The sequence below is a fragment of the Myxocyprinus asiaticus genome, chromosome 8 (assembly GCF_019703515.2).
Source record: "Myxocyprinus asiaticus isolate MX2 ecotype Aquarium Trade chromosome 8, UBuf_Myxa_2, whole genome shotgun sequence".
NCBI classification, from domain to species: domain Eukaryota; kingdom Metazoa; phylum Chordata; class Actinopteri; order Cypriniformes; family Catostomidae; genus Myxocyprinus; species Myxocyprinus asiaticus.
Window position 1 is genome coordinate 52299261 of NC_059351.1, and position 13555 is coordinate 52312815.

The following is a 13555-nucleotide window of genomic DNA, read 5'->3' on the forward strand; positions in this document are numbered from 1 at the left end:
TGAAAATTGTAGGTGAGATGGCAGGTTTCACATTGATCCCCAGAGTAAACGTTTCTTTGCAATACCATTTGCTTTTGTTTTAACTCTGACCCCGACCTTAAGAAGCCCTGTCCCTCCAGACTGGTTTCAAATCACACACTCAGAAAATGAAACAGATAAGAATATATCTTACTCTGCAGTAATGTCGACTGTCAGACTATCAGCACGCACATAGAAGAATGACTCACTGGGTGTTAATGTGACTTCAAATGTTGGTAGCACTAGAAACCAAACCAAACAAAAGACACACATAGATAGATAAATACATTCTTTTCGTTTTTTTAAAAGTTGTGATCTCATTCTTCTACAACACACTGGTTTGTCGACGAACATCTTACCGTATTCTTTGACCTCAAATTCGGCAGTAAATGTCTTCTGTGGAGTGTTTGCGTACCGTGTGATCACCTTCCAGATCCCAGGGCTTAAAACATAAACATGTCAGAATTCATGGCAATAAGACTGATGATAATAGACCATTAATAGAGATGAATCTGACAACAAACAGAGATCCTACCTACAGCTATTTTCAAGCCTTGTTTATTGATAACTTATATGGCTTTTGTCTTGAAGCAGACAGCAAAATTTAAAATGAATTTTAGTTGGTTCATTCCAGTACAATAAATTCAGTCTTGATTGCACTTCACACATATACTTAACACACCTGGCAACCTCAGGTATGGTGTATTTTCCGGACTTCATCCCATTAGCTGGAAATATCTTCTCTGGTGCAAGAGTGATGCCTTGTGGATTCTTAGCAGACATAGAAATAGAAAAGATTATTAAACAGAGCCTGATAAAGATGGTCATTATAGCTGAAATGACAAGTGTGTACCATGATTTCCAAGGAGATTCCAGACTGACTGAGAGGTGTCAGATTGGGAGTCAGAGAGAAAATCCTGTATTGAACTACAAAAAAAGAAATATGATTTTTAATGGTTGGTTTTCTCTATTTATCTATTTGTTGACAAACAATGGAAACATGAAATCATCCAGAATGACAAAACTGAGTTATATGTCCAGTAATTCTTAAGCTTGGAGAACTATTGCTGATTTTTTTAGGACCATGAATAGAACAGGGCTGCGTTTCCCAAAAGCATTGTAAGCCTAAGTAGATCGTAGAAACCATTGGCGCCAATACTCTCTACGATCAACTTAAGCTTACAATGCTTTTGGGAAATGCAGCCCAGTATTATTTGCACAGATAACACAAGATTACAGTCTGTGTTAATGCATTCTCTTTAACACTATCTTACCTGTGCTAGCAGGTGTGTAGATGGGCTTGTCGGTTTGTACAAATATAAATCCAGACTGGAATGAGACCATGACCACTTTCTCTAGAAGGTTGGCTGGAAATTGAGCTTGTAGATACACGTACTGCTTTTCCAGAGGATCGTCAGTGAAATAGTTTTTATCATCAGGAATCTGAACAACAGAAAATTAAAGTCATATACATCAAAGAATTTACAGCACAAAGTTTCAGAGGCCTAAATGCACTTTTGCTTTGCATTAAAATTCATCATAGCATACATATAAGATATGCTTAACACATAAGAATGGTGGTGTCACCTTTATATCTGTAAGGATCTGGTAATTGTTTTCTGCAGTCAGCGTCACTTGTTTTGACACCATCTCTATGTTTTTGCGTGGGTGGTTCTTCACTGAGATCTTCACGTTCAGGGGTCCTCCGGTGTAGTCCTGAGCCTCCACAAACACATTCTCGGATGAACCCACCCTCAGCAAATTGGGAGCTGACAGAGCATAGCTGAGAAAATAACAGTCAAGTAGTATGAATGCTTAAAATCAGACATACAGGAGACCAGAGTAGGCAGTGGCAGTATACTGTAGCCTGGACTCCCCTATGCATAAATCTATCCATACATAGTTGTTTTTTTTAAAATACTCACAGTGGGTCACACAGTGTCAGCAGGGGTGAAGAGAGAAGAACTACAGTGAGCCACAGCAGCTTCACATCCATCCTGTCTGTCTGTGTGTGTCTTGCTGTGAGCGTCTGTTGACATGCAGCACCTCAGATTTATACTCCCCTTCACTGTCAGTCAGATTTCATCTCCCTCCTATCATAGAGATTACGTAAAACACTGGGAAAGGGGAGGATCTTGGATTTTCTGCAAAATATCCAAAATTGGGTAATAAGCCCCATTAGTGTGCTTAAAGAAATAGTTCCCCCAAACATAACAATTCTGTCCTCATTTACGCACTGTTGATCCAAATTATTTTCTTTCCTCCATGAAATACAAAATACAATTTTAGGCAGTTTTAGTACAAATTTAGACTTATATTCCAAGTTTTCAAGCCATACAAAAGCTTTATGTGAGGAACAGATGGTAATTGAAATCATCATTCACAGTTTATTACCTTCTATTGTAATCTATTATTATCAAATCTTATTCATTCTTGTGTTTAATTGAAAAGTGGCACATTTAGATGCGTTGCACCAGGGTTGACATAATTGATGGCAGTGATCACAACACAGTAAGTTTGAATATAACAGTACTCCAAGGCAAAATTGTATTATTATTATTATTATTATTATTATTATTATCATTAATTAAAAGATGTCAACTTTAAGTCATTTTGCGTTTATAAGTCTTTAGATTTGCCATTCTGCATAGCTAATAAACTGTTTTTCAAGAGCACATGAGAATGTGAAGAGTTAACTGCAGTCAAATTCAGATTTCCCGTAAATTGCCTGCACATTCAACCTTTGATAAATTGGCAGCTTCTCTGTTGATTTTTTTGGGTTCAGAGAATATTGATTGGTACATTTCCATGATAATGTGCATGTAAACTGCAGCTCTTCAGTGAGGTGTGTTGACAGAGCTGATTAGTTTGCTTTGCTCAACATTTGATTGTTTTTGTGCAATGGAGTATTTCATGTTCCAAAGGGGGGTGGGGGGTTATTAAATGTGTGATTTCAATAATTTAATAGGCCTAAATTTCCCTAAAATCGCTAAATAATTAATTAAATCGCTAGTTTAAAAACACGTTGAATCAATATTTTTATGTGAGGATCGATCCCCTTGATATACAGCATAAATAGAAAGAGTCAATACTGCAAGATCAATTCGGTCATCCTATATCACATAGAGCGCTGATTTCTCAGGGCATCTATTTCAGTGATTTCAGAAATATTTTATGCATGGTATGCTTGCTTGCTTGCTTGCTGTGGCTCCTATGAGGAGTATGGAGCTTCAATCCAACATCTCCATGCCTCACGGATGTTCGCCAGCATCTTGAATTGCCGCCACGTTTTGCCATTGCCTTCAGTTACTTTTGCTACCGTTCTGCGCCATGTGTTGTTTGGCCGTCCAGGTCTACGACTGTAGAGGCCGACGGAGGGCATGACCAATCCATCGCCACCTACGTTTCTTGATTTCATTGGCCATTGCATTTCTACCTGTGAGCTCAAGCAGATCTTGGTTTGAGGTACGGTTAGGTCAAAAGATATGTAGGAATACGATGAAGGCATTTAATGGCAAACACTTGCAAATGTTTGATGTTCTGCTGTGTGATATCCCAAGTTTCACAGCCATACAGGAGCACGCTCTCTACATAAGCACCAGAGATGCGAAGCTTCAGGTAGATGACTTCCACACCTTGCTCAGCGTGAAATAGGCTTGGCGATCTCTGTTGATGTGATTGCATCAACATCAGTTCCACCGTTTTTTATCACTTTGCAGCCGAGAAAACAGAATTCCTCAACGTCTTTGATGACTAACCCATCTATACGGGCTTGTGCCTCTGTATTTTATTGTTTTATTATTTTCAAATACAAAATAGCACATTACATTAAATTACTTTTTATTTTTATTTTTTATTATTCTTTAAAGTCGTAAAATTTAAAACCACAAATAGCACAGGCTGAAATTACACTCAAAACAAATGTATTTCTGTACATCAAGCAGTTAGAGATGAATGAATTGTAGAAAAGTGTGTTATGCAAATAAACTGATCAGTGATTTCAATATAAGCACTGTAACTCAAAGATTGGTAATCAGTTTTTATGTTACCACTTCTTTAATTGCTTTGGGGCCGTACACAGCGAACAAATTTTTGGGTCCGTACTCACTGTTTTTCAGTTTTTATTTTATGTAAACATGCTAGACTGACAACTTTGACTGCTGTGATGCGTCTTGTGTAGGAGCACAGCTCTTTTTTGAAGAAACAGAACTTCTACTTTTAAAAATGCATCTTTGTGGTGCTGCATAGATGGAGTGGTGGTGGTGTAGTGGACTAAAGCACTAAACTAGTAACCAGAAGGTTGTTGGTTCAATCCCCACAGCCATCAACATTGTGTCCTTGAGCAAGGCTCTTTGCTCCAGGGGGATGGGCACTGTAAGTCACTCTGGATAAAAGCATCTGCCAAATGCATCTAGACTTTTTTTAGCACAAGGATGATGAATAGCCCATAGGCACGTTCAAAACAGCACAACAGAATGAAACAGAACATGAGTCACGATTCGAGAATCTCGATTTAGCCCCTGCAAAAGGATTTTTACCTATTAAAAAACTTTTTATGAATTTTTGCTCTTATGACTTAAAGCATAGTGCTGCTCTGTGCGCTAGCACTCTTAAAATAGGGCCCTTAAAGGGATAGTTCACCCAAAAATGACAATTCTGTCATGATTTACTCACCCTTTTGGCATCCCAGATGTGTATGACTTTCTTTCTTCTGGAGAACACAAATGAAGATTTTTAGAAGAATTTCTCAACTCTTTTGGTCCATTCAATGCAAGTGAATGGGTGCCAAAATTATGAAGCTTCGAAAAGGGAGCATAAAAGTAATCCATATGACTCCAGTGATTAAATCCATGTGTTCAGACACGATATGATAGGTGTGGGTAAGAAACAGATAAATATTTAAGTAATTTTGTGTCGTAAATTCTCCTCTCTGCACAGTAGGGGGTGATATGCACGAAGAATGTGAATCGTGAAAGTGAAGGAAAAAGAATTTAAATATTGATCTGTTTCTCACCCACACCTATTGTATCACTTCAGAAGATATGGATTTAGCCACCAGAGTCATCTGAAGTACTTTTATTTTGCCCTAATGTTGATTTTAGAGCTTTGGAGCTTTCAAAAGTAGAGCTCCATAAGCTCATTTACTAACCTGTGTTATGTGTGTCTATGTGTGCTTTAGTTTGTTTTAGTACTTGTAGATTGAACAAAGTCTCATTTGTATTCAAAGAGAAGTTGACTGTGGTGTATGATTATACTTATTGGTCACTTAAAATCTGTTCACAGATTTAATCCTTAATCCTTAATCCTTAGCAACATGCTTATAAACTGTGTTTTCACTATATTTAAGATTTTGTCAGTGGCCACGACTAGAATCTCGTGATTTACGTGCACTTCAACTAATCACTGGCCAAATAGGTTGAGCAGATGTGAACATTAATTCTTTCAATATTCCCTAAATCACTTATTAATTCCTTTATTGAGCTAAATTCCATACACTAAACTGTTGTATAAAAGCAAGATCACACTCGCAATAGTGCTGAATTTCCATCTATTGCACCATCATGCCTATGGTCGAATCACAGCCATGCTGATCGATGGACATACAGCTTTCTTGCTCATGTGATATTGCTTTATTCAATTTCCCAATCTTCAGATGTACAGTGCATGCGGAAAGTATTCACAGCGCTTCACTTTTTCCACATTTTGCTATGTTACAGTCTTATTCCAAAATTGATTAAATTAATTATTTTCCTCAAAATTCTACAAACAGTACCCCATAATGACAATGTGAAAGAAGTTTGTTTGAAATCTTTACAAATTTATTAAAAATAAAAAACGAAAAAAAATCACATGTACATAAGTATTCACAGCCTTTGCTCAATACTTTGTTGAAACACCTTTGGCACCAATTACAGCCTCAAGTTTTTTGAGTATGATGCTACAAGCTTGGCACACCTATTTTTGGGCAGTTTCTCCCATTCTTCTTTGCAGGACCTCTCAAGCTCCATCAGGTTGGATGGGGATCGTTGGTGCACAGCCATTTTCATATCTCTCCAGAGATGTTCAATCAGGTTCAAGTCTGGGCTCTGGCTGGGCCACTCAAGGACATTCACAGAGTTGTCCCAGAGCCACTCCTTTGTTATCTTGGCTGTGTGCTTAGGGTCGTTGTCCTGTTGGAAGATGAACCTTTGCCCCAGTCTGAGGTCCAGAGTGCTCTGAAGCAGGTTTTCATCAAGGATGTCTCTGTACATTGCTGCATTCATCTTTCCCTCGATCCTGACTAGTCTCCCAGTTCCTGCCGCTGAAAAACATCCCCACAGCATAATGCTGCCACCACCATGCTTCACTGTAGAGATGGCATTGGCCAGGTGATGAGCGGTGCCTGGTTTTCTCCAGGCATGACGCTTGCCATTCAGGCCAGAGAGTTCAATCTTTGTTTCTCATGGTCTGACAGTCCTTCAGGTGCCTTTTGGCAAACTCAAGGCAGGCTGTCATGTGCCTTTTACGGAGGAGTGGCTTCTGACTGGCCACTCTACCATACAGGCCTGAGTGGTGGAGTGCTGCAGAGATGGTTGTTCTTCTGGAAGGTTCTCCTCTCTCCACAGAGAAATCCTGGAGCTCTGTCAGAGTGACCATCGGGTTCTTGGTCACCTCCCTGACTAAGGCCCTTCTCCCCCGATCGCTCAGTTTGGCCGGGCGGCCAGCTCTAGGAAGAGACCTGGTGGTCCCAAACTTCTTCCGTTTACGGATGATTGAGGCCACTGTGCTCATTGGGACCTTCAGTGCTGCAGAAATTTTTCTGTACCCTTCCCCAGATCTGTGCCTCGATACAATCCTGTCTCGGAGATCTACAGACAATTCCTTGGACTTCATGGCTTGGTTTGTGCTCTGACATGCACTGTTAACTGTGGGACCTTATATAGACAGGTGTGTGCCTTTCCAAATCATGTCCAATCAACTGAATTTACCACAGGTGGACTCCAATCAAGTTCTAGAAACATCTCAAGGATGATCAGTGGAAACAGGATGCACCTGAGCTCAATTTTGAGTGTCATGGCAAAGGCTGTGAATACTTATGTACATGTAATTTTTTCGTTTTTTATTTTTAATAAATTTGCAAAGATTTCACACAAACTTCTTTCACATTGTCATTATGGGGTATTATTTGTAGAATTTTGAGGAAAATAATGAATTTAATCCATTTTGGAATAAGGCTGTAACATAACAAAATGTGGAAAAAGTGAAGCGCTGTGAATACTTTCCGGATGCACTGTATAATCAGGTTACCTCAAGTTTGAAATCTCAAATTGCCTGCTTATTTGGGAGGAGCCAAATAGAGCACGATTGTGAGTGTGATATTGCTTTTATACAACAGTTCAAAGCCATTTCTAGTTCAAAAGATGCACCCAAACCTTCGTTACTAATTCGAAAATGTCACTTTAGAACTAGTAATGATGGCTTGGGCTGTTTCTAACATGTTATTGGAGAAACAAAAATGTGTGTGTGTGTGTGTATGTGTGTGTGTGTGTGTGTTTGAGAGAGAGAGAGAGAGAGAGAGAGAGAGAGAGAGAGAGAGAGAGAGCAATTGAATATGCGTGATTACCTGCGTTTGTCGCGACTTGCAAGCAGAGATGAGCATTAACTTTATAGCTGTTTAACTCTATTCCTCAGCTGTAGTGTAGTGAAGACAATGGAATTTTGGTCAAATACATCCTATTTTCTCTGCATAAAAATAGCCATCCAAGTAGAGAGTCCCCTTTGAGTATTTTGTGGTAGCCGGTACACAAGAGTCATTCACTATAGAAACCGTTCTCTCCTCCGCCATGTTGAATGTTTACATCTCCTCCCAATGCTGAAACTCCGGTTTCGTTCGATCTTTATTTTGATCGGTTGATTTTTTACTGCAATATTTAACAAGGTAGATTTGTGTAGATAAAACTTGCAAACATTTCTTTTCACTCTTCTTTCTGACCAAATCATAACTCCTTTATCACTGTAAATCTTGAAAGCATTCTCCCTGTTGATCATGATTTCAAGTTCTACTACATTCCCTGTAGTGCCATCTAGTGCTCTGTGCATGTGTCAAGCACTAGGAAGTGTAATCGAGCTTGAAATCATGATCATGTCAAGACACAGCAATGGCAAGATTTACAGTGAAAAAGGAGTTATATTTTGCTCTGTTCTCACCCAAAACTGATTGGATCATTTCAGAAGACATTGATTAAACTACTGGAGTCGTATGGATTACGTTTATGCTGCCTTTATGTCATTTTTGGACCTTCAGAGTTCTGGCCACCATATACTTGTATTGTATGGACCTACAGAGCTGAAATATTCTTCTAAAAATCTTCATTTGTGTTCTACAGAAGCTGAAATGTCATACACATCTGAGATGGCATGTAAATACTGTATGTATTGTGAAACGTGCTATACAAATAAATTAAATATTCTGGGTTTAATATAAGTTAGACATTTGTTTTAGAATGTTATGAACAACCAGAAGTGCCACAAGTAAGCCAGATCTGGCCCACATCTGGTTGCTATCTGGGTTCAGAGCAGGATCGATTGTTTAACAATGTAACAGACAGCATTAATTAAAGTAATATTCCGGGTTTAATACAAGTTAAGCTAACAGGAATTGTGGCATAATGTTGATTACTACAAAATATGATTTTTGACTCGTCCCTCCTTTATTTAAAAAAAGTACAAATATACACTAACGGTCAAAAGTTTTGAAACACTTACTCATTTTTTATTATTATATATATATATATATATATATATTTTTTTTTTTTTTTTTTTTTTTTTCACATTTTAGAATAATAGTAAAGTCATCAAAACTATGGAATAACAAATGGAACTATGGGAATTATGTTGTGACTAAACAAAATCCAAAATAAATCAAAACTGTGTTATATTTTAGCATCTTCAAAGTAGTCACCCTTTGCCTAGAATTTGCAGACATGTACTCTTGACATTTTCTCAACCAACTTCTTGAGGTATCACCCTGGGATGCTTTTTAAACAGTATTGAAGGAGTTCCCATCTATGTTGGGCACTTATTGGCTGCTTTTCTTTATTATTTGGTCCAAGTCATCAATTTCAAAAACTTTTTTTTTTTTTTTTTTTAATTAAATGTTAGTTTTATAATGAAATAAATTAATATGGTGGCACAATTATATGTTTGTCTACAAAACTAATTTCAAACATTTAAACATACGTCTTCAGATCAAAAGATTTTTAAGATCATGAGAAACATTTCAGTCAAGTGTTTCAAAACTTTTGACCGGTCGTGTAAGTTACAGTAAGGAACATACAATGGAAGTGAATGGGGCCAATCCATTAACATTAAAATACACACTTTTCCAAAGTATAGCCACAAGATGTAAACATGATACATGTCAACATGATTATAGAGTGATAAAATAACTTACTAGCCTTTTCTGTGTAAAGTTAATAAAGTTCAATATTACAACTTTTTTGTAATGGATATAACTAATAATTGTCTATTGTGGTGATCAATAAAAATTGTGTGTGTGTGTGTGTGTGTATACATTTATAATCTTGGTTTAATGTTTATTTATTAAAATGCCATTGTTTATTCTTTGTTCACGTCGATAAAACATTTATGTAGAAATGTAGCAATTCTTTCATTAAGACTAAAGAGAACTTCAGCTTTTAAAACGCGACTCGAGATATCTGCGTTCTGTTCTATTCTTGGCGCTGCGTCTTCCTTTTTTTCTTTTCCTTTCTTTTCCTTTTCTTTTATTTTCTTCTTCTTCTTCTTCTTCTTCTTCTTTCTTTCTTTCTTTTTTAGCGCAAGGACGGACACCTTCGATGTGAACTGCCTCTTAAGCGAGTTCAACAGAATGGAACAGAACGCAAACGCGTACTTTTAACTTCACATTAGAAACGCAACGCTAAGGACGCGACGCAACAGCCGAAGACGTCCGCTTGACGCATGTGAACATTTACAAACAACGGCCTCTCCGTGAACGCAAACTTTTAAATTAAAGGGGCGTTGAGATTCCGCGCGTGTCTCACGTGATTTTTTTTTTTTTTTTCTGATCTCGTGTGCGTGCCAGTGGAACAGGTAGGCTACTGGGAGTTCACGCGCTTCCGGACGCAGGTGAGAGTCGCTGTCATGAACGAGGCTGAGTCGCGCTCTTCGCATGGACGCTGAGGTCGCGATCTTTGGGGAATAATAATATTAATAACAACAATCAGATCTTGGAGCAGTTTCTCAGGTGAGTTGACGCTGGTGTGGTGTTTCATTCTCTTTGTACAGGATTATTCGCGAGGTGCTTTGAGAGAACAACTCACCAAACCGGCTGCGCGACACCTGCATTCCAAAACTCACCGACTCTCATCACAGACTGAACGCCTGTGATAACAATGGTCTGCGTCACAGTATATCATTTTTAGAGACATCCTTACATTTGAAATCTACTTTTCAAATCTACATTTGAAATTTGTATAGAATAGATAACTGAATTGAATTGAATTATTAACAAAAATCAGATTTATATCAGATTGATTATAGGGCCCCTTGCATTGAACCGAATTAATGTGCCTCCCTTCTTTTTTTCCTAGCCATATTCATTCTTTCATGGTGTTGAAGGTGCATTATAGTCAAAGGTTTGGACACACTTGATTGAATTTATCTTTCTTATGACTTTAACCCTTGTGCGACCTAAGACATTTTTATTTGTATTTTATTTTTTTATTCATTTTGGCTGTGTTAATGCCAACGGCATAAATTTTGGTGTGTATTTTTGGGGGGATTTTGATATTTCAACCTCAGTTCCTATAACACATCTATAATACACTGTGTACACAAAACAGTCACACTCAGGACCTTCAGGACAAAAATGTCCCCATTGAAACCCATTAAAACGGCAATATTTGATCCCAGTGCCATTAAAGCATCAAATCATGAATTCTATGATATTAGGCTTTCATTCCGGAGCTCTGGCTTCAAAATTGTTTTTGTAAATATTTTCCAACAGATGGCGCCATTTTTCTCATGTTTAGTCTATGGAGCAAATACATGCTTTTTTCCTATTTTCTGTTTGCTAGTGTATCAGGTCGTTTATGAGTCATTTAGCACCAGGTTCTCCACAAACGTGCGGTACGTGATGGGAGAGGGGCAGCACTCATCCGGCCGCGCCCTGGCCCCATCAAGAATGGCTCTCCTCGCCGGGCGATTGTGGGCCATCTATCCCGGGCCAATCGGAGTCCCGCGGCACTGCGGTATCGTTACGTTTAGGGGGTAATCTGACTTAGAGGCCTTCAATCATAATCCCACAGATGGTAGCTTCGCACCAGTGGCTCTTCAGCCAAGCACACGCACCAAATGTCTGAACCTGCGGTTCCTCTCGTACTGAGTAGGATTACTATTGCAACAACACATCATCAGTAGGGTAAAACTCACCTGTCTCATGATGTTCTAGAGCACTGCAGGCCAATTGAATAAATGATGCAACTAAAATTGTGTGGGTGTGTTGATATGGATGTCACAGTGTGTTTTGTATGTGTGTATTGAGAAATGTGTGTGTGTGTGTGTGTGTGTGTAAAACAACAGTGGCATTATGTAAACAAACTGAAATTTAAAGGGTTAAAATCCTGAAAATGAATGAATATTTGGTAGTTATGATCAGGACAGATGTTGGTTAAAAAAATAACTCAATGAAAGTGGAAAATAAGATTAATATATAATATTATTATGGCAGTTTTTTGACATGGACATTTTTGTCCTCGAAGGACCTCTGAGTAACTTTTTTATTGACACACAAGGGTTAAAAAACAAAATTGATCTAAAAGTTGATGCTTAATTGCCTCATTAGTTTGGTAGATCAATATAAATTGTGCCTGCATATGAATTTCATTACAAACTATTGTATATTTTTACCAGGATGCTCCACATGAAGTAAGTTAAGAGAATGAACAGAGTACACAGAGCTGAGATCTAGACAAAGGGTGGAGACCTTAAAGAAGATCAAATATAAGAGAGTTTTTCTGGCCACTGCATAATCCCCATTCATCTATTTGTGTGTTTTCATAGTGGAAAAGTGAGTGGTGTGGCCAGATGTTTGACTGTTGTACTTAAAAAATACTGTGATAGTACCATCTTTTTCTACCATACTCTTTTCCATGGTACTTTTTATAAAAGGAGACCAAAGTATTTAGTGTATTTTTGCTTTAGTGCATTTTTGTGGATGTCCTTGTAGTCCTGGCTCAGTGGTGTTTTCCCAAACTAATCATTAACCCTCTCAGTCCACAGCCGAAACAGAAGACCTATTTAGTTTATCCTCTCATTTGTGAATACATGTGTGATTGTGTTAACACTTAGCTATAGTTTGGGGACAAAGGTCCTCAGAAGTTTGCCAGATCTGACAAGACCTCCCTTTAGGGACATTTGGTGACGCCCTGATTTAAAATGTTATTGGTTTTTGTTTTATTTATTTATTTATTTTAATTTTTTTTTTACTTTTAATATGCTAAAAGTTTCCCTGATAGCACGCGTGCATCACCCAGATGTCTATTGGATGTGTGTTTACATCTGGAAGACATGTTTGTTTTTATGGAAGTTTTATGAAATTGAAATGCGTAAACCTTTCAGTTAGTATTTTGAATAGTCTACAGTAATTATAAATAGCTTTATATAAAAACAACAGATTCTTTTCACAGACTGTGATGATGCATTTCCACCCACTCACCCAGACAGCACACGTACATCTCCGGTGCATCTGGAAAGCATCACAATCTATTTAACATCTGCTAAACATCTTAAAAAGATCAGATTTACAAACACTTCAAATCATAAATGTCCCAAAGACACCCGCTGAATGTCTTATTGACATCCGAGACATACAGTACTTGTTGACATAAGCAGATGTTTTAGATTGTGATGCTTTCCAGATGAAAAGATCTTAAACAGACATCTCGGAGAGGTACGTTCGCTATGTAAATGTTAATGTAAATTTGACATATTTCTGTCTTCTGACTGTTGTAATCCACTTGGAAAGTCATGGAAATTATAAGACAAAATGAATTATAAATACAGTTTATGCATTCATGGCAAAATTCCATCAAACTGAATTGAGCAATCTTTAACAAAATAAAATAAATAAAATCCTTAATATATTAAGCTTTATTAATTTAATTTGATTAAAAATTACACGATTCAATCTGATGGAATTTTGTCATGAAATTGAAATGTGTAAATCTTAAAAATATGTATGTATATATATATATACTAATATTTGCTCTGGTCTCCCTTACGGCACTATAGTTTACCCTACTGTAGTTTACTTCTGCATTCCAAAAAGTCTATGGTATGTCTATATTTAGATGTAAACGTGTGTGTTTAGGAAATGCACATCTCACTTCTCTCACTTCTTTCCACTATAGCTGAAAGTCTTCTTCGAAATGTAAAAGAATGACCATGCAAAAACCGTGACCAGTGTATGTGCTAATAATCAGGTACACACACATGCATGGATGCACATCTTGTGTCCTCATTTACAAACACACCC

The 13555-nt window shown here is 37.7% G+C and overlaps 1 protein-coding gene across 1 annotated transcript in view; it reads right to left on the minus strand.

Annotated features, from left to right (window-relative positions):
* LOC127444706 (complement C3-like) overlaps positions 1–2096 on the minus strand; it is a 30062-nt gene extending 27966 nt beyond the window's left edge. The window contains exons 1-7 of the mRNA XM_051704253.1: positions 1944–2096; positions 1606–1801; positions 1293–1461; positions 872–945; positions 701–789; positions 378–460; positions 173–260 (exon numbers count right to left, since the gene is read on the minus strand). Of these exons, the coding sequence (XP_051560213.1) occupies positions 173–260; positions 378–460; positions 701–789; positions 872–945; positions 1293–1461; positions 1606–1801; positions 1944–2014 (770 nt within the window). The 5' untranslated portion in view covers positions 2015–2096. The remainder of the gene's footprint in view (positions 1–172; positions 261–377; positions 461–700; positions 790–871; positions 946–1292; positions 1462–1605; positions 1802–1943) is intronic.
* Positions 2097–13555: the final 11459 nt, after the last annotated feature.